General features: G+C 40.6%; 1 protein-coding gene across 1 annotated transcript; it reads left to right on the forward strand.

Annotated features, from left to right (window-relative positions):
* The first annotated feature begins 10,559 nt into the window (after window positions 1–10,559).
* Window positions 10,560–18,978, forward strand: creb3l3a (cAMP responsive element binding protein 3-like 3a). Its single transcript, XM_079158633.1, has 10 exons — window positions 10,560–10,697; window positions 11,300–11,416; window positions 11,611–11,854; window positions 13,020–13,153; window positions 14,307–14,417; window positions 14,523–14,629; window positions 15,476–15,544; window positions 15,720–15,804; window positions 16,351–16,444; window positions 18,211–18,978. Exons 1-10 carry the CDS (start codon window positions 10,677–10,679, stop codon window positions 18,525–18,527), a joined length of 1,299 nt encoding a protein of 432 aa, XP_079014759.1. The 5' UTR covers window positions 10,560–10,676; the 3' UTR covers window positions 18,528–18,978.
* Window positions 18,979–21,667: the final 2,689 nt, after the last annotated feature.

Below are 21,667 nucleotides of genomic sequence, written 5' to 3' on the forward strand. Positions count from 1 at the left end.
CAGCCTATTTAACAGTGGATTAAATAAAGTGATATATACTGTCTGTGACAGCAGGCTCAAGGCTGCAAGGTGAATCAATACGAGCTGCTGCTGGCGGCTGCTGTTGCTTCTCTCACTGTGGAGGAGCGGCACCGCAGGGGTCCCCTCCCAGAACTTTGACTCACGAATGGCTGCATCACCGTGTGAGAGAATTGCCTTCAGCTGCCTCCGTTGCTCTGAATTCAGCAGTGCACCTGTAAAGCAAGCGAAGGCTCACATCTGAAGGGGCCTCGGCCTGCAGTGGGAAACAGACTGTCAACAAAGTTCAGGGTTGAGAAGTTTGGAGTGAGCGACATGGGCTCTCCAGAGCAGATGGTTGTTTTCACTGGGAGGAGGACAATTTCAGCTATTGAACTGGTGCCCATAATATTTCTTTCTGCAAAGCTCAATAAATGCTAAGAGTAGAGGGAAAGACATCAGCAGGCAGGGGTACACATTGACATGGCCGGTCAATAAAGCGGCGGGTGGTGGCTGCACAGACACAAGGCTTTTTTTATTTTATTTCATTGTAAACATGTTCTTGAATTCTATAGAAGAAGTAGATCAGAGAGTGCCGAAACTGCTGTGTTTTTTTTTCGATTGGCCAGAGTCACAGTGTTGCTTTATGCTCTGCTCATCGTGTTCCACATGTATTGATCAAAAGAGGCAGGGTTTCTCCCTGAATGTGGCCCGGCCATCTGAATGGCAGTTGGCAGGGTACGGGAGTCAAAAGTAGATGTGTTTGGTGGATGGCTCAGCATGTTAGCCCTCTTACATCTGCAGTGGGGAAACAAGCGGGGACGCAGTGCAGCTCATGTTGAGTAAGAGCACTGAGCTGTCATGGCACCGGCTCTCCAGAGTCCGAAGGGAGGCTGAGTGGCTATTTTTAGGGATGTGGTCAACACGGGGGGGGGAGGGGTATTGAGAACTTCCACTTCATGGTTTTTTATTGACCAATGCCATTAGTGTTGCGCCAAGCTGAAAGCAGAGACAAGAAATCAATAAAGGTCACACTATTAGTGCGAACTAAAAAAGTTACATACAATTTAACCGGCTGGCGTTTATTCTGCTGCTTGTTAACCAGTCTGGACCCTGAGAGGGAAGCAGCCGGGCTGGATCTGTTCAGCTTGGGAAGTCTGGAAGGCCTAGAGGGAGACAAATGCAGCCAGGGGAGTCATTTTGCATTCTGTGTGCACTTGTAGACATAGAGTCAAGACAGGCAGGCAGACACGCTCACACACACACACTTCCTAATTACCCCAAATTCAACAATATTTTCCACATCCACATCCAGTAACTCACTTGCATATTGTGCAAAGACAGCAACAAGGCACAAGTAGCATACAGCGAATACGAGCGCACACAATTTAACTTGCCATATGTCACCCAGTCAGGAGTTGAACGCAGCGACTGAATAAGGAACTTGACGAAACAACACTTTGCCGTTAAGGGGAAGCTTCTTCTCTGCTTGGGCTGGCATGGTGAAGTTCTGAAAGTGCAGTTGGGGTTTAATAAGCGGGAAGAGTTGGAGGTGTCCCCTGGTGCCTAATTCACCATTGCACTCTGGTTATGCATTGCAAAGCATGCTCGTTCGACTGTGAGGTGTTGTTCGAGAGAATTAGGGTGTGATGTGATGATGGCATACCACACTGAAGACAGTTTTATGGACCAGTGACTTAACAGGCAGATGAGATGTGATAAGAGCAGGCTGAACTGTGGAGTTATGGCGCCGCACCTTTTTCTCAATAAGGGACCTGGTCTAAAAGTCGTGTAGAGCTCTTCGATATCGATCAGAGCTTTTCCACTGAAGAACACCAACATGTCTTCCCTAATGATTTTTTTCTCCCTTTGCAACCATTCAAAGGAACACATATGTGTGATATATGTATACATTCTCTTTTTGTGGATTGTAAATAATCAAGAGACAGATTTTAATTTAAAAGCACGTAAACTATTCAAGTTTTTGAGCACCCCAATCTCACATTTTTAATTCCAATTACGACACGGATGTAGTCATTAGGTGAGAAAGATAACTGGCTCTTTCATTTGGGCTCACTGTCTTGATCATTATGTGCTAAATGATGGGACTAAATACGATCTTCTTTATTGAAATCTTAACTTGAACCGCATCAGAGCAATTTTGAATGTTCAGCTTTCTTAAAATGTGTCTAAATATACCCCATCATATCCAATAATCTCTTATTAGAGATTGAAATATTTCTCAGTTTCCCAGCTATTCCAGTCTACTTTACATATTGTTTGATTCTAGTTGAGTCATGGCAGCTGGCTGATTTGCAATGGTGGAAAGTAACTAAGTACATTTACTCAATAATTGTACTTAAGTACAATTTTGAGGTACTCAAAAATTCACTAGAGTAATTCCATTTCTACTATATAATTCTACTCCACTAAATATTGTACTTTTTACTCCACTACATTTATTTGATAACTTCAATTAATAGTTACTATGCACATCTGGATTATTAATACAAAACATGATAGACAAATAAATGATGATAGATAATAATAGATAGTGAGCGGGGGGGAATTCACAAGCTACCCAGCAGCATGCCAAAGTAAAATTAGCCCCACCTTTACCGCCTAGACCATGAATACACATTAGTGAGTCAATAATTATAATCCAATAATATAATCATTCTGAAATGGCCCATTCTACACAATAAGTATTTCTACTTTCCCTATATAAGTAAGATATTTTAAACGCAGGACTTTTATTTGTAACAGAGTATTTGTACCTAGTGGTATTACTACATTTACTTTTAAGTAAAAGATCGATGTACTTCTTCCACCATTGCTGATTTGGCTCAAGCTTCGACATAAATCCAGGATGAGGCTGAGCAGGACTCTCTCTGCCCACTGAAGGCTGTGAAGCAGACAATTCTCCTTCACCGGGTCTCTTGCTGAGCAGCATTGGGAGTTGCAGGATTAGAGAAGGGCAGGAATGATTGGAAATGACGAGCCAATTTACATATTGAAGATATATTTTTATCATCCACAACATGGCTTCTAAAAGAATCCCATCGTATGCTGTGATTGTTGCAGTTTTGTTGTACGAGCGATATAAATGGCCGGCCTGCGGAGCAATCTTTTCTTTCTTGCTAATCCAAGTCACTGCTGTGATCTGAGTTGCTGCTGTTTTGGGATTAATACAATGTCCAAAAAAACATTATCACATCAACAGACTACATGGCGTTCAAGCTCCTGTGTCCCTTCTTTCCTCCCTTGCTCAATCTTGATCAATTTGTGGAGAAAATATTTTTCATGGTTTATGGCTGACCAGGAGATGCAGAATAGTGTGTTCAAACAAAATGATACAGGTTCCTCCTGCATTTATCTCTGGCCATTTAAAAAACACATATTACAAATCAGTACCAGAATACGGGAAAGCCGACGATACTGTATAGTAGCAATATACTTTGGATATGAAATATAAATTCTGACTAAACGCAGATTCATATTTCCACCATCAGCAAATAAGAAAATATCAGTGATCCCTGATCCAAGGTTTAATATGTACTTACATGTTCTAACCAGCAGATGGAAGCTGTGTTCCACTGTGATTTCCTCTCAAGGACACCCTGTTTAAATAATGACTAAATTGTAATAAATGATTGCCAGTTCCCCTAAAGCTGCGTCATAAATATCACATCCATGGTTAATAATATAGACAGAAATCACTCCCATACAGACCCTGCCAGCTGAACAAGCAGGGCTCAGTAGATAGTTCTGGATATTTGGCCTCCTTGGTTGGCTGGTTATCGCTCTGCTTTGGCATACTGTGAGCGTGTTAATGAAATCAGCTGGGAAACTTTAAAATACCAGCTTACACGTATAGGAAGGATTCTATCATAATAGTAGCGGTGTAAACGTGCTGGTATTTGATAACACATGCAGTTGTGAAGTGTGTTTGAGTCTGGTGAGTTTGGGCATCATTGAGATGAGGCTGTTCTTCAGGGCCACTGAACAGCTGCTGTGTTCAGGCCTCAAGGAGACATAGAGGAAAAGTTGCCCTGATCACTCCTCCCACACATATGTCAACATCTGACAGCACGTTTTTCCTGCTCTCATTATTTCTATAGAATCCATGGGTCATTCAGGAAAGTGTATTTGTGATTACTTGAATTCCCACATAATTAAGACATATAATTACAGTAGTAACGGAAATAAAAATTGGCAAAAGTATATGAAATAAATACATTTAAAATGAAATAAATGCATACAAAATAAAATGTAAATAGAAGAAAATACAACATGCCGCTACACCGAGCATCCAATTTCACATTAATACACTGACCCTTAATGTCTTCCCCTGAATAACCAGATGAGATTACGGACCCCTGAAAGAATGATCGTAAAGAAAGTGCTGGCTGGTGTTGAAAATCCCCATTTTCTTTATTCTAACTACAACCTGTCAATAGTGCAGAGCAACCCAGATGTCTTTTTGTGCAGAACCCCTCAGTGGTTCATTCCCAGGCATTCCCATTCAGCTGGGAGAAAAGGTCCCTGCAGCGTGTTTGCGGGCCAGCCCTAAGCAAGGACTCGTCTCTGCATGGGGCTCCCTCCTGCAAGATGACATGTTTTGAATATAGTGAACTTAATCTTCAGTCCAACGTTTTTCTGCAAGCGGGTGCCGTTCAAAGCATCCTTCTTAAAGGAGGTGCATGAAAAGGTGCATTGCCTAAACATCCAGGTATGTTTCTCATGTATAAATGTAAGTCCAGTATTCTCTCACCTTATAGCTTTTGTTTGATCCCCTCACTCCTTTGGGTGTTTCAGCTGTATATCGACCCCCTTCAACAGTTGCTGCAACTGTCTGCTTTAGCTCTGTATCCATTTGTGTGCCACCAGATTGTCCAAACTGAGTCATACAGACCAGTGAACCACAATAAATGAGCTGACTGAGACTCATGGACATGTCTGTTCTTTGGCGCCGAAGGAATTAAGTGCTATCACTACCTGTAAACATTAGGGGCTTAAACCAAAATTGACAACCTCAGCAATACCTAGCCTACATCTGAACTCAAAATATAATACACCTGGTGCTCAGCTTTTCTTTTGAGAAGCTCGGCTGCTTTGAGTTGCAGTGCTGCTTGTGACTAGAAAAGAGAAAACCTAAAGTGAAAGTTGGAGACTGTCGGAACGCTTTGACTTGCCGCAGAGAGTTTTAGCCACAAATGTCTGCAGGCACGGTTAATTTATGCCTTTTAAGAATATTATAGGAACATCAAATATGGCTTGAAATGCTAACTTCAGACTACTCCATGTATCAATATTTTGGGAGGCAGAGGGTTGGAACCATCTCGAAACAGGGACTAAGTTACTGTAACTTTGTTAAAAAGTTAAAAGTGTCCTCTTTTCTTTAATACCTACATCTTCTTCATATCCTGGAAGGGTTGGATACAGGTACATTCTATTATTAAGGCTTCTTTTTTTTTCTCCCTCTCTGTTTTCCTTGGCATTAAAAAAAGGAATTTAATAAATAAGCCACTTCGAAAACAAAATAAATATAGCTAAATAAAAAAAGCCATTTGAAGGCCTAGTATGGGTGTCTCCTTATTTTTAGAATGACATATTCCCATCGGATTACTGTGCCGGAGTCGTTTTTGCTCAAGTAAATGTGATTTATTTGGCCCAGAGGCTGATGCATCTCAATGGGGAAACTGAAACATTACTGATATACTGATATAAACGGTGACACATTTTGTGATATGAGCACTTTTATATAGGGACAACAAAATCACTAACTTTGCTGATACCATCAGTGTTGATTGTGTATGGCGATACTGTTTAATGCCGCTGCCATTTTTGGTTTGTGGAAGACAAGCTTGTCTTTCTGACAAAATGCATCAGAGAGCTGAAGTCCCAGCCCAACGCGTTGTTTAGATTCTGGTTCCGTAGGTTATATTTCTCAAGTCTTTTCTTGACAGTGCTTTTGTGGCAATGCTTTAGACTTTTATCATTTGAGAATTTTGCAGTCCGTAAATTGTACAACAAATGTCCTTCACAAATGACAATTGATGACGATACGACACAAAGAGAAGAATTAAGTAAAAGGAACAAGAATGATTCAATAAAGTGACCCATAAGGCCAAATGGCCACGGTTACAAATATTGGCTTCACACTGTTGCATCTATGTTCTTCACTTGTTTAATTAACAAGCTCTCTCTAACGACTCTAACAAAAATGTCCTCTTTCTTCTCCCTTTTCTTCTTTCTCCCAGCGTACAAAGCCTCAGACAACAGGCTCGCTCCTCAAAAAAACATGACATTCAGATCTCAGATCCGAGTTTATTGGTACAGCCTTGATGTCGACCTTAACTCACACAAGGGAGTCGATGCAAATGAGCCTGTTGTCGCGTTGCTGATCTGATATGCTAATAGTCTCTCAGACCCAGACCTTGAATGGTATTTTGCTTGGTAGACGCAGTATTAGCTTCCTCTATGGTGTATTGTTCAACTGAATTGTTTTTCTTCACCTTTATTTTATTGCATGGGCAAAATCAAGCTTCAGGACACACAAATGTATTGTAAGGCTTTGATAAAAGCAAACGAAAAAACAAAATTACTTCCTCAAGATCCTTTTAGAACAATTCTGAATAAAAGACAGATGTCTGAAATCCTTTTGTAATACAGTGTCTGAACAGCATATTATAAAAACTATTCTAATGGACGTAAACTGAGATAAATGCACCAATACTGATGTAGCAACACAGTACAATGATCATTATACATGCACCAATGAACATATATACTGAAACATACTCATGTTCAAGTACCATAAAACAATGGCAGGTTTTAGTAGAGAAGAAGCCACTGGATTGATTACGATAGTTAATAACCAGACTATATTCCATATTATTATAGGATGACGATCGTCATTAGTTCGTCTATCAGCGGCAATTCGTTTTTTGAGGGATTTTTATTTTAAATTATGCATGTCATCTGTGGGGTCTTGCAGTGTTACAGCTCTTGTAAGAATGGCATTTACTGTAATGATTGGCATTTGCTCTTCAGCATCTGTAAATCTCAGTAGGACGTTGTTTTCAGGGGCTCATTAACATATTTTCTCCTCCACAGCTTTCAATTTGGAATATGTTGTCATCTGACCCTCATTTCAGATTTATGGAATATGAAGCACAGTGGAGAGTAGTGTTCAAATGGGGAAATGATAGCTTTCTGTCAAATGTCATATAAACCCCTCAACAACAACATCAACAGGGATCAATCCAATTCATTAATTATGCATGTTTAGCTTTTATTTTCCCTGCAGGGCTTTCATTACCGCACAAAGATGGCAACTATTCATTACTATTTTTTAAATGCCCCTCCCCCCCTAGGAATTGGAATTGAAATGGTCTGACATACAGTCAATTAATGAAAAAGTAAGTGTTGTAGTAAGTCAAATACCCACCTGCGTCCATCCAGACGCCTTCAAATTAATATTTCACAGTGCTGTCAGACTTTTGACCTTATAGTTTGAACGAAGTGTTTTCTGAGTGAAGGCCTGCACGGCGGTACAGTATGCTCTTGGTATTTATGCATCCCAGCCCAACAACCACTTCACACTCACAAACGGAAGACTCACACAGCGGAATATGAGTTTATTCTGTTGGGTGGCTGTTACTTAACAAGATACAATCTGTGTTTTGGAGGTAGGTCCCCTGCAAATGAATTGTTTGTTTGTTTGTGCCCAGAAATTGCTGAAGTTGAGCCAGCAGAGCAGCTGAAATTGAACCAGAGCAGTTTCAACAACCAGCAATTGTCTGTGTAGTTCTTGTAAAATGCAGATGAAAATGTATTTAACTTTTATATTATGTACAACATATCTAAACCTTGCAAAAAACATATTGATTGTCTCTAATGTGTAATGTATGTTCTTTATCTAACTCAACATAAAAAATGCAATAAGATGTCTGGGACTTGGGGACAGCGGTGGTTTGATTAAACGCTAACATGCTCACAATGACAACATGTTGATAGCACGTAATGTGTAACATGTTCACCATCTCAATTCAACGTGTTAACAGTCTAACATTTGCTAATTAGCACCAAACACAAAGTACAGCTCATGGGGATGCCATTAGTTTAGCAGGTATTTGGTCACCAACAACAAATTAAAACTTGCTAAATGAAAAGTCAGGGGATCACCAAAGTTATTATGATTCTGTCGCTTATTTCACGGCCATCTATCCTGTAGCGGTTCACCCAAATTACAAGTTTCAACCTGCTGGCGGTGATAGAGGAAATGTCAGATGATCACCAGAGTTAGCAGGATTCATTGTCGAGGAACATTGAATGTCTGTACAAAACATATTCATCCAAAATGTATTTATTAGATAGGGACAGAGCATGTTAATGAACATCAGTATAAAATAGAAGATGAAAACATGCCGGAGTTAGCAAAAATGCTAATTTACATCCGTAGTCCCTAGGCAGGTAACAATGTGACGATATACAGATACAAACATGCAATACACAGGTAAACGGGACAAAAATACATGAGAAGTTGTTGAGATATTTCTGTCTTACCAACGTGGTGGACCGACCGACCGATTGACACTGACACTCTTGGAGTCACAGCAAAAACAGTCACTTATATTAATAAGTTGTACTTCGTAACACACCTTCTAGTATGCATCATAATTGTCTGTGTTCATGCTATTGAACAATTACTGTTGCATTTCAAAATTACAATGATCAAAACTTCACAACCGAAAAAAAGTTCAAATTAAAATAAATGCCAGAACATCGTTGGGGGGGATTCCTGCAGTGGAGACACTGGGAGTCAGTGACAAACACACACAGACCGTGAGAGATAAGTGGGCATCAATATGAAGTTTCCACCATGAAACTCACTCTGTGTTTGTATTGAACATGTCCTCTCACCGAGCTGCTTCTCAGAGTCGAAGTTTTCAAAATCAGCTTGTGGAGTAATTACAGAGCTTTTCGCCCTTTGGAACCTTCCTTCATCAGATAATGAAGCAATAACGATTACATAATGCGTCTTTTATGAAAACTCAACAGACTAGCCTCGGCAAGACGCTCTAACTCTGTGCTGTGTCAGCTGACAGTCTTATCGCACCAATCAAATCTCAGCGCTTATATTCACTGACACTGCTTAGCTGCTGCTCCTCCACCTCCTCTGGCTCCACTCTGTTTCATCCTCCCTGCTGAGGTTGTTTGCTATGCTTCTTCCACTTTTTATTTATCATGCTGTGCTGCCGCCTTCCCAGCAGCAGATCCATGCCACCAAGTCAAATGAACTTATTGCCTTCTAGGACTGCAAAGCATGTCATCAGTAACTCTGATCAAATGATGATTACAGGCAGTGACCTCATTCCACCTTCTTACATGGCAGTGAGCTCAGAGAGGAAGTGAGGGGGAGAGTTTGGTGGAACAGAAAGAAGTGGTGATTCTGAGGTGACTCTGTGCCTCATTGGCAAGATCATGAAGATTTCTATTGCAGCATTTCTCCCAATTGATTTGTGGTGGTCATGCTGGGGGGGGGGGGGTAATTCAGTCTACCTTTTCATGGGCATTTCAGAAAAAGGAAAATTAGTAAATACAAAAATTCTGTAATTTTTTGCAGGTGGTGACAAATCTCTCAATGGCCAAATTAAAAAAGCTCAAACACTGCTGTTATCTTGTTCTATTTTGTCTTCTTTCTTTCACCATAACATGGAAAATTCACAGCATCCTTCCTCTATAACTACATTGATGGATGTTTTTGTGCTTTCGGGTCTTCTCTATGATGAAGGTTTTTTTGTGTACTTGTTGAACTCTGTGCTTTGAAGCTTTAGAGAAAAAAAATAATGAAACCCTCAAACAAATTATAAAACGATAAAAGAGAAGGTGCAAATTGCTTCTGTGTAATTATGTTTTCATTAAGTACATTCATGTTTTTAAGCCACCAGGCTCATTTGTGCTTAAGAGACCTCAGGTTGCTTTTGATTAGTCCCACTTATAAATAAATGATTCCCTTAAGAAACAATTTCCACAAGAACTGGCATAAAACACTAATATGTAAACTGTCTCATCATTTATTTACTTTACAAAACAATTAAAGATAAAACATTGTCAATTAACCAATATGATTTGATACACATACATAAGTGTGTGTGTAATCTAATAAACAGTGCTCTTTGGCAGAAATGCCTTATTCTATAATATTTATAAAACCAGTGCCGTGTTTTCTTTCTCTAGACCGTGGCCATTGTATTACCATTGTGTTATGAATATATGCCAAAGGTCAGAGCTATCCCTCTGTCAATAAGCTATCAAAAAAACAAGAGGAAAATAAACATCAGACTTTGACCCTCGTGGTGTTTTACATCTTAGTGGAGACTTCATGTCCTCCGTCTCCAGATAGACCAACTTGTGAAGTCCCTTAGTTGTGTACTCTTGGCTACCAATCAGATTATATCTCCCCGTAGCCAATGGGGACAAAGTAAGCTCGTTGGCTGGGTGTGTTGGGCTGGAGTTTAAACTTTGGACCAGAGAAGAAGAGCTCAGAGATACAGTGGAGGCTCTTTAGTAGTGGAGACAAAACTACTTCACAACAGAGTAAAAATATATATTTTGGCTGAATCTCTGTTGTTTTAGGGGCCTTTTTGGTTTTCCACTGAAGCAAGAAAACTATGGAGCACTTCCAAGATCAGGTAAATAACCAAATATTATATATTGCGCCGTAGTTTGATAGCCAACATATCCTCATACAACAGTTTGTATGATATCTTGAGAAAAACTTAGATTTTCCGTGCGTTTTCCTACAAAAGTCCAGCAACAAGTGTGAATTCTGGTTACACGTTACATGCAGACAGTCTTTTAGAAATAAACTTCCGTCTTCACAGTAAACTATTTAATTATGTTTAGGCAACAAAACCACTTGGTTAAGTTTAGGGAAAAAATGGTGAAATAGTTAGTTTGAGGCAACAAAACTACTTTTTCGGAAAAGATCGTGGTTTGGGTTAAAATAACTAGAAGTGGCGTTAATTAAGTACGAACGTTACGTGACAAATAAATCAATGTCGACTTGTCGTTTCACACGGGGCACGAACAGCAGTCTACCCGGTGAAATATTTACAGACATAGAGATATCTGGACAGATTGGGGCAACATATTTCATAGTTCGGGGAGGATCGTGGAGAACGGTTGGCAGCAAAAAGCAGACCCCAGCTGTGGCAGTCATATGAAACCTTTTATATTGTTGTCGTCTTTCTTTCTAAAAACAGTGCGATTAAATGTCATGATCTCATTTCAGGGTTGTGATGGCATTGAGCTGCTCGACTGGCTGTTTGATCAAAACGACGGAATCCTCCGTCACGAGGAAACGGGACGCCATGGCAACCATCACACCTGGCCAGTCCAAGACCCAAATGTGCGTGAGACTGTGGCGTCTCTAATGTCACTCGTACATTTTTCAAAAAGATGTTTGCTTTGTGTGTGTGATGTATGGTTCCTCCTCGACATGCTCTGTGGGTCTGTGTTTTTAAAAGACTGTGCCATCTCTCGCCGCGTTGTCGTCTCACACAGACAGACTAATGATAGCTCTTTAGGGTTTTCAACCAGCAGATGCTGCAGCCGGCGGGAAAGGCCGACGATGACTTCCTCAAAGCCCTCCTGAGTGGAAGTGATTCTGTGTCGGGCTCGCCTCTGTGGCCCTCTTCTCCCAGTGACAGTGGGATCAGTGAGGACCCTCCCTCAGACCAGATGGACAGCCCTCAGCGTCCCGAGAGTCCCCCCGGGGCCGCGCAGTATTTCGGTGGGAGGCCACAAACCAAGGCAGGCCTCGAAGCCAGCGTCTCCACTGATCTCAGTGAGTCACATATATCCATGAGAAAAACATTTGTAATGGGCCACATTATAACATCTAAGGGTGCAGCTATTGATTATGTTCATTATTGATAAATCTACATGTTGTTTTGTTATTTGATTTAAATGTTGTTTGGTATTTAAATTGTCACAAGTTAGAGTCAAAGAGATGTCCTAAAATGTTTAGTTTATTTTAATACTTTGCCTATTTATGTCTGTAGAATTCTCCTAAATTTGCCAACATTTTGCATTAGATAATGCCTCATTTGCTTATTTACACATACAATTTCAGAATACTTGTGATACAAGGAAAACTGTCTTAATATAAGTAATGGAATAGGGAAGTTTCATGGTGATATCTATTCGCTCTTTTACCCCCTGTAGTATCTTGCAAAATGTGTAGAATTGTACAATACATATCTTTTAAAGGACGTTTTCCCTCATACTCTGAGCCCGAAAACTCCACTTCAGTGGCACTTACATACACATTTTCATCATGTTTCCCAAAAAACACAGTGAAAATGGATGTTTTATGGCTCTTGACAGTATTTTCTGATTTATTGAGTGCTGCAAAGAGATGTACATGTCAGTAAAAACCCACTACTCTAAAATGTCCTCAAAATGAAACAGGACTTTTGAAACTGGCTTTATTCCGATTTTTGCTTTGGACATTTATGCAAATTGGCACATATAAAAAAAACAACACAATGCCTTATTTGCATATTAAAAAATATTATTTAAGCTAACTGGTAATACAAAAATACGTATCAACCTCGGGAGGTCTCCCCTTAAAGGCCTAACAGCTTCATTTTATTCTGATTATATAAAATTGTTTCCTGTGGTTGTGAGCAGAGAATGATCAATGAAAAACAAATTGTGAATGTGACATTTCAGTCACATCTTTTGCACATGAAGCCTTGGATCTCTTTTATCACTGAAGATGAAGTAAGATCACACACAGTATTTGTTACTGTCTACAAGAGAATTGAAACACTCACAGACACAAATGTTATTCATGAAAAGCACACATTTCGGGAGCCAAACAGAATAATTGGTAGTTGCGTAACATTCAGGCTCCAAATGTAATTTCTCTTTTGTTGTTGTTGTTTACCCCAGCATCCAAACAATGACAATGCATTATGTGTATCCTTGTGTCTGTGTGGGTGCAGATGGCTGGGAGGCCAGAATCCCAACGGGCAAGACGAGGATTACGCAATATCCTTCTGATGTACAACGGCCACACTTGTCTTCTGGCTTCCCGCTAACTGTCAAGGATCTGCTGCTGTCGGGCACATCAGAGCCCGTAAGTGTATCCTAGTTGTGGTGGAGTCTGCCGGTAGGGATGGTACAGCGAGAGTAGGTGGGAAAGATATAGTGTCTTATCAGTGTTTGGTTTCTTTCTTTGACTGCTCGACTCATCCTCAGGACCTGTTGTTAAACTTTTTTGTGAGTCAGTGGGTGTGTGCATTTGTATTTCGGCGAAAACACTTGATGAAACTATGGACTCACCAAGGGGTGAGGCCTTATTCTTATTTTAAAGCTTTCATTTACAGGGAGGTTTGCTGGACTTTCTTAACTTCCCCATTGCTCCTTTATGATTTTTTAAGATATGACCTCTTTAAAGTGTGGATCAAAGACTGTATATAAGAAATGGACGTAGTCACCATGGCTTTCCCCCATTGACTTTATGGAATGCTGTTTTGAAGCCTCGAGTTCAGCATTTTAGCTGTCGCCAGTTTGTTTTTTTGGAACACAAGTGACACGAGAAGGTGGAGCTGAGTACAACCGAACACTAAATAAGACAATTCGAGGCGACCAGTCGATAATAAAGCTTTATCAATCAATTGTACTCCAAACGGAAGCATGGGAGTGGATGGATTACTAAATTGCATTTCGTGGAAAGAGAGTATTATGGAGCGGCATGCATCCATTATCTTAGACAACCCTTCATCCAGAGCCTTCTAGCTGTGAGGCAACAGCGCTAACCACTGCAACACCTCGCCACCCCATGCCTCACCATATAAAATAAACATCTGTCACAATCATTTTATTCCCAAAGACAATATTCCCTAAGGGATGATGTATATCAATTGGAAACGCATGATCACCAAAAGCAGAATAATTGTTTTTGCTTCTGAAACGTGACGGTGTGCGGTGGTGTGGATTTCAACGCACTCCAGGTATTGATCCCATCTCCGCAGCGCAGTCTCATAAGATGAAGGAGAGAGTGGCAGAATGCCACTTTCTCACACCGTAATTGCTTTGAGGTAGCCGTGAAATGAGTGTGATCAAGGTGGCCTGATAGTCCGCACTCATTTAATTACTTCCTGTGAGGCTCTAAGAAGGAGAGAGTGAGAGAGAGAGCGAGAGAGAGAGAGGGGTAGAGGTGGAAGAGATGTGGGGGCAGACAGAAAATGTAATCACATTTAATATTAGTATTCATATTTCACCACCAGCCCCCACTCCCATCCCAACAGTCCATTCAAGAGTTGATTCTCAATGAAGATGAGAAAAAGCTTTTGGTGAAGGAGGGGGTGACTCTACCCAGCCAACTACCTCTAACAAAGGTAAACTGCTACCAATACTTCAAACAATGAAAGACAATTATCGGCTCGCAGAGTTTTATCTTGTCGGGGCTCAAAATGAAAATGTTTGTTCCCCTGTCAATCCAGTACGAAGAAAGGATTCTGAAGAAAATACGCAGAAAGATTCGCAATAAGCAGTCTGCTCAGGAGAGCAGGAAGAAGAAGAAGGAGTATATCGATGGGCTGGAGAGCAGGTGAGAGAGTCACAGCAGAAATTATGATTGTTTTTCCATGTTTGAACAACATATTCAATAAGCTAAACATTTCAATTCATTATGAAAGTCACCTTGTGGCATCCTGATGTGCCTGCAATTCCATGAAACCACGACTCCCTGGTTTGATTTTGTTCGTAATGTCGTTAACCTCCCTCGCCATATTTACCGTCTCTGTTCGGGCCGTCACAATCCGGATGCACACGTCGTCTCTCGACTCCAACTCCAGTCTTTCACTCTCGCATCTGAAGTTGGTAATCGGACCGTAAACAATGAGCAGCGCACGGAGCAGGAAGTCTTGGCCCGGATATCCGCTGGCTACCACAGAAATATAATAGCCCCTGACCCCCAGAGGGCTTAGCCGTCGTCCAAACGTGGGCCGTTACAGACAAAAATGCTGAAAATATTTTCTAAAACATCAGCTTGCAGATCCAGAACTTGCTTCAGATAAGAAATCCATTTTATCTTCAAAATGTAATGTGAGCAGTGAATTGTGAGTTTTAGGAGTCAGGTGCTGAACAGGTGGGAATTTAATATAAGACCTATGGTACTGTAAATATGTGTCAGTCGTGAAAAGTGAAGGCTATTATTAAATATTGGACTGAAATGTGTGAAATCACCGAAATAAATCACTTCCTGAACGAGAGAGGTCATTTTAAATATCTCCCTGAACAATGTGGCTATAAACTATGCTGTATATTGCTCAATGGAGCTTTAATGGAAAAGTTCGAGGCATGGTTTATTTTTTGCTGTATTAAACCAAGTGAGATATTTATATTATTCTTTTGTCTGTGAGGGATTTCACCCTGTACTTATCATCTCCTCTAGGATGGCTGCCTGCAATGCACACAACCAGGAGCTGCAGAGGAAGGTGTCCCAGCTGCAGAAATGCAACATGTGAGAGATTTAAAAAACATCTTATTTTCCATTTCCTGACATTATGACATGTCTTCCACACAGAAACAGCCTTTAATGTCTTACCTCAACCTCTTGTTCTCTCCAACCCCCGTTAATCCAACTATTTATGTTTGTCTTTTCATCTATTTATGTCCTTTTCCAATCCTCTCTGCAGGTCACTAATGGAACAGTTGCGTAGGCTGCAGGCCATGGTCATGAATACCTCTAACAAGCCGGCCCAGACTGGGACATGTGTACTGGTACGGACGTCCACTTTGTAAATGCACCCTGACAATCCATTTGTCTCACCGTTTAAAAACAACATCATGTCTTAGCAAGCCAAATAGCAACAACTGTCATAGCTGGATTAATCATCAAGAAAGGCTGATCTAGATGTGCACAGATGTGCACAGAGGACAAAACGGCACGAAGGATTAAAAAAATGCACATTCCCCTTTCTCTGTCTGAACAGAAGCCATGTATTGCCTTTGATCGCTCCAATGGAATAAAGGTGCAAGACCTGAGGCGAAATGAGTACGGAAGAATAAAAAAAATGTAACTTTTATAAATATGAATGAGTCTCAGCTTCCAGTTGCAGAGTTCTTTGCTTTGCAAGAAAGGCACAGCTAGAAAAGGATTCCCGGTTCCTCTGAGCATTGCATAAAAAGCATATTCAGAGAGGGAATATCCAAACCACCAGCAATAAGAAAAGTTCAACGGTGTAGAACCAACTGATTTTCAAGCACCACCTTTCTTTCAGCGTCGTCCTTTCTCTGACTGTCTTCCCTTTTTTATCACATTCTCAGGTGCTTCTGCTCTCCTTCTCACTGATCCTGTTCCCCAGCCTCAAGCCTTTCTCTGACGCCAAGGTCAGCCAGGGAGACTTCAGTCCAGTCAGAAGTGAGTCACCTTCAGTGCCAAATAACTTTGTTCGCCCGCCAGCCAACTAATCCAGCACCTCTCTGTAACATCAGAGGAGTTTGTTGTGCAGAGCCACAAAGCCTGCTCGGCCTGTCTGAGGATTTGCTTTTGACTTAAATCTTTAGCGCCAACGCACAGAGAACCAAGGCCATGTATTATCATAACGGTTATGAAGCTATTGCTGTGTCAATAGCTTCTGACGAATTACCAAGGATTATTACTTTATCATTAGATTTATTGGCACACACCCTACAAACTGTCAATTTCAAATTATGAGGCAAGGTCAGGATTTTCAAAGCACAGAGGTGTAATTTGTTCCCATGAGCTGTTTGACGGCTTTGAAAAAGCTATTGATGCTGCACTTTCCCTGAGTGCTTAATGGTATGTTACCAGTAGTTTTTAGAGTATTTTAAAGGGTAACTAAACCCGAAAGAGCTACACACTAAAGAGTTTGGGCTGAAGTGCCTCTGACCTGGAAATCTAAAAAAATGTCTCAAGAGCATGAAACTGTGTATAAGAAGTGGACGTAGTAATCATGACGTCACCCATTGGTTTGTGGACTGATGTTATGAAGCCTGCAGCTCGGTGGATACAGCTCTCTACGTCACTAGGGTACGCTTTAGGCCCCGTCCTAAAGCATACTACTCTTTATGGTCTATTTGACTCCAAATGGGACCATAATTTACTAAATGAATATCACGCTGTATTGAAGGAGACTTGAAACTAGCGATTGAGAACATAAACTCATGTTTACAATGTTTACTGAGGTAATAAATCAAGAGAGAAGTAGAGTCATTTTCTCATAGACTTTTTTTGCATCCGGAGGAGTCGCCCCCTGTTGGTCAGTAGAGAGAATGCAAGTTTTAAGAGACTTCTGCATTGGCTTCACTCTTTAAAACCGGAGGTTGTCGCCTGGATGGGATGGGAGGATAAGACGCACCCAGTCAGCTCATTTTCTGTATGCCAGTGTAGCATTACAATCATAGCACAGCACAATCCTTTGTGTGTTCAATTTTAATCATTTAAGGGCTGGCTAGTTATCTAGCTGGCTTGTTCCTTGCTGATTTTAATGCTAGTTACAGAACATAAATTGCATCACATAAACTGCTGTCTTTGTTACTTTAACATGTAGCTGGACTTTACTGTTTTAACTGTTCATGATATCCATAACCCTTTCAATTAGCTCATGCTAATGGTTAGCATGCTGACTATTGTTATGATTATGGTTAGGTAAGTGCTGTAGAAGGTCAGTTTATAGTAACAAAATACAGTGTGAACATTTGTGAATTTGAGCTGCAAGGCTGGGATATGTGTATTCTAGCGATTAACTTTGCTAGCATAGGCGATTTACAGGCTAATTGAAAGGGCATCAGCTACTCTTCCCTAATACGCCTCTCTCCTCAGGAGACGTTTGTTTTATAGGAGGTTTATAGGAGTTTTTTCAATCGCAATAGCCGGGTTTCAACCAGTATAGGGCGGTTGTCATGCATATTTATAACGCAATATGTAGAATTTAAATACTAAATGTCAAGATTAGGACCTGAATCCATCAACAACACGTTTTTTCAGCTGAAGTGTTTTGGGGTTAAGCTACACTTTATTGTCTTTAGGTTTAAATTTGATGTACTCACGACAACACACAAAGGTGAAGTGCCAACAAAGAAAACATGGTAATAACATGCAGATGCATGTCCATGGAGGCTTGAACTTGTCTTTCTTTCTCTCTGTGTCTTATTCTCACACAGTCCAGTCACGGTCTCTGCAGAACCTACAGGCTTCCCGTGTGCTGCCTGTCACTGAATCCCTTTTCCCCGCTGAGGATGAATCGGAGCCTCTGCACCGGCATCTCCCAGGAGACCGGGGATTGGAAGATATTACTACCATGATGGGAAAGCTGGGAGTGAACCCAGACCAGTCCAGTGTGGAGCCCATGGCTCTAAACAGCAGTCAGCAAGACAGGATGGGTCATTACCAAGTGGACCCAATTACTGGTCACATAGCTTCTTTGACCTTTGATCCCCATCGCTCTGCCAGGCTGCGACCACATGCGGATGACATGTAAATGTAATTAATAAATTATTGCTGCGTGAATCGTCCTCCTCCTGATAGCAGAGCAGGAAATTATCTGGGGCTACTGTTTACAGAGACAGGGAGATCAGGTTTAAATGAATCCTTTTTTGCCTTTAATATCGTAATATTCAGTCTGTATGTCTTTTCCTTATTTGTGATACTGTTTTATATCAGTATATGGATTTTGAATCTTACACTAAAATTGCCTCCTGGCTTTGATAAAATGCCAGGGAGAATTAGTTTGTTTGAGACTGTCAAAAAAAAGCTGGGCAAATAGAGCTGTGATCATGTGTACAGTTTTGATCTCAATGGATAATTTGTAAAATGTCGAAGGATTTTGAAAGCATGTTTTCATTGAAGAAGTTATTGGAACTGTCTGGATGAAGTCCTTGATAAAAACTGCCACAAATAAAAAATGTCAAAACGAGATCAGTGGGCTCAAAGTACTGCAGATTTTCATTTTGTCTGTTCAATTTTAGAGCTTTTATGAATATAAAGCAACTCAAAGCGCACAGTGCAATAATTCCCCTGACAGCGCCCGAAAAGATACGATCCAACGTCTAGACAAGCTCTACTCAAATGTCGAGTACAGTAGGTTTGATGTCAATGGAGACAGATAGGAAGACAGCGGAAAACTGGGCCAAAGGTAGCACAGATGACCTCTTATCTCACGACTCAGACTTCTTACCCAATAATTTACATGTTGATCTATTTATTTGTTGAAGACAGGCTGTAGCTTGTGTCCACAGCTTTCACTGTGTCTGGCTTGTCAGTGTGTAGACCACACATTGGTGGGGTGAAAGTGTTCTCATGCTCGCTGCCACTGTGGCCAGAATTTCATCTAAAGGTCTGACATGACTAGGTTGGCATTTTGTGTGGTCAGCTAGACTTCAAAGGAGGACCGGAGAGTCGATTCTGTGATTAAATGAGCCACTGTAGAAACTTTTTGACCAAACAAAATAAAGAAACAAGAATAATCCTAAAACTGGAAGATATTGCAACATCCCTGATAGGTGGATTTATAATAACAATCCTGCAAGGCACATGAAACGCACTATTGTGGAATTGGCTTATAACGAGACATAACATTTAAAAACTCTGAATTTTTAAACACCTTAAATAATGGAAACTTTAAATAATGGAAAGGCTTTTAAGAATAGATCTGTGTTTCATAATGTATCAAAACTGACGTGAAGGGCAATATATGAAAGGGAATTTTACAACTCCTGCAATACCTTATAAGGTTTTCATCATAGACTTTATAGAAGAAGTGGACGCTTACCCACAATTCATAGCATTGTTATGTTAAGCGGGGTTACCGGTGGAAGGCAGAGACGGAGAAGATGGCAAGTGTCAACTGGAGGTTGTCGCCTGCTCTCACAACTCTCACTTTATGGAGATTAAACATTGAGCCAACAGTAAAAAAATACTTTACACTTTTACTTTAGACTTCAGTGCTCACTAAACTAAGAATTGTATACATAGAGAGCAGTGAATGAGTGAACAAGGACGTGATTTGGGACACATTGAAAGAGTCTACAGCTATGCTAGCTGCTCTGTGAGGTTGCACTTATAGACACAGCGGTGCTTTGAGCTAAATGCTAACATCTGCATGCTAATATGCTCACAACGACAATACTAATATGCTATTGTTTACAGTGTTCTCCATCTTAGCTGAGCGTGTTAGCATGCTAACATTTGCAAATTAGCACTAAACACAATGTACTGGCTGGTGATACTTGGCGGACCACTCGACAGACCAGCAGACCGACATGCAGGGGTTCGAACTTCTCTCTCGGGCTCCCCTTTATAATATTTTTTGTCTACTAATATCTACAAATGAAAGCAACTGTATGTTCCTTGCATGCATTGGCTTTAAGTTGACTCAAGTGTAAGACAGAGCTGTTGAGTTTTACCTGCTAATAGTTTAACTTTTGTGGTTTAATAGAAGATCAAATCAGATCCCACCAACATACATTTTTCGACACATTAAATTCTCGTTTTTCTTTTACTTTTATGTGTGATTAATGAATGATTATTCTACGTGGCCGGAGGGTTTCATTCCTCTAATCACTGGGAACCCGATTGATTGTCACCGTTCAGTTTATTAATAGCTGCCAGCGTTGGCAGCTATTAATAAATATTATATCAGGTCTTCGAATTGCATACTAATAAGTATCAACTGTCTGCAGAGGACAGAATTAGGATTGTTTGTTCTGTAAAACTACTCATTTAAAGGAAACAATACGTTAATCAATTCTAATCTCAGTCATCATTAGTCTTGTATGAAACTAATAACACACAATATACTCTGTGACAGTATGAACTGATGATGTGTGAGCTGGTTGACTCGCCGTCTCTCTATCTCTGACCTCTGTCCGTCCCCCTTCTTCTTTACTCTGTCTTGTTTTTTTTTCTCTAATCAGAGTGATTGACCACCAGCGTTGTTAATCAGCACTTCAACCCATCTTTTTGATTAACCAAATCCCTTGGGAGCCGGGAAGGAGTCTCGGCTCCAACTGAGTTTGTGAGTCATAAGGGAATAATGGGAAGACTGAGTGTCGACCAGATAGAGCCAGCATCTTCTTTTTTAATCTACATAATGGACTTTCTCTTTCAAGGTGCAATGCCGACCCAGAAACACTTTATGTGTTACTTGTTTGGTGGAGGATTCCTGAGGACCTCCAAACTTTCTTTTTAACAGAATTGTTTTTTCCAACTTCAAAGGAAGTAAGAGGGAAATAAAGCACCCAACTAAACACGTTTCTTGTTTTGTTTTTTAGGCATGGTTCAATGTGCTTTTCTGCTGCAGCACTGATTTGAAAACATCGAGCAATATAGGGAGTGCATGAAATGTCAGGATAAGACACTTTCAGATGAGCTCATTTGGTTGTTGAATTAACATCAGAATCACCTTTGTGGTTTGTAGTATTACTGTAGAGCTGGTTATAAAAGTGCAATGTGTAATGCCTGGTGGTCACATGCTCCAAAGAAATAGGGGTTAGCATTTCACCTCTACTACTGGGTCCATACTATCAAAATGTACAGTCTTTGGTCAGAGAAAAAAACCTACAAACTAACAACTTTAAGTCAGCCAAGATTCAGGATCAGAACCCCTGTTGATGGGGTTTG

Source organism: Pholis gunnellus (assembly GCF_910591455.1).
Source record: "Pholis gunnellus genome assembly, chromosome: 4".
NCBI lineage: Eukaryota > Metazoa > Chordata > Actinopteri > Perciformes > Pholidae > Pholis > Pholis gunnellus.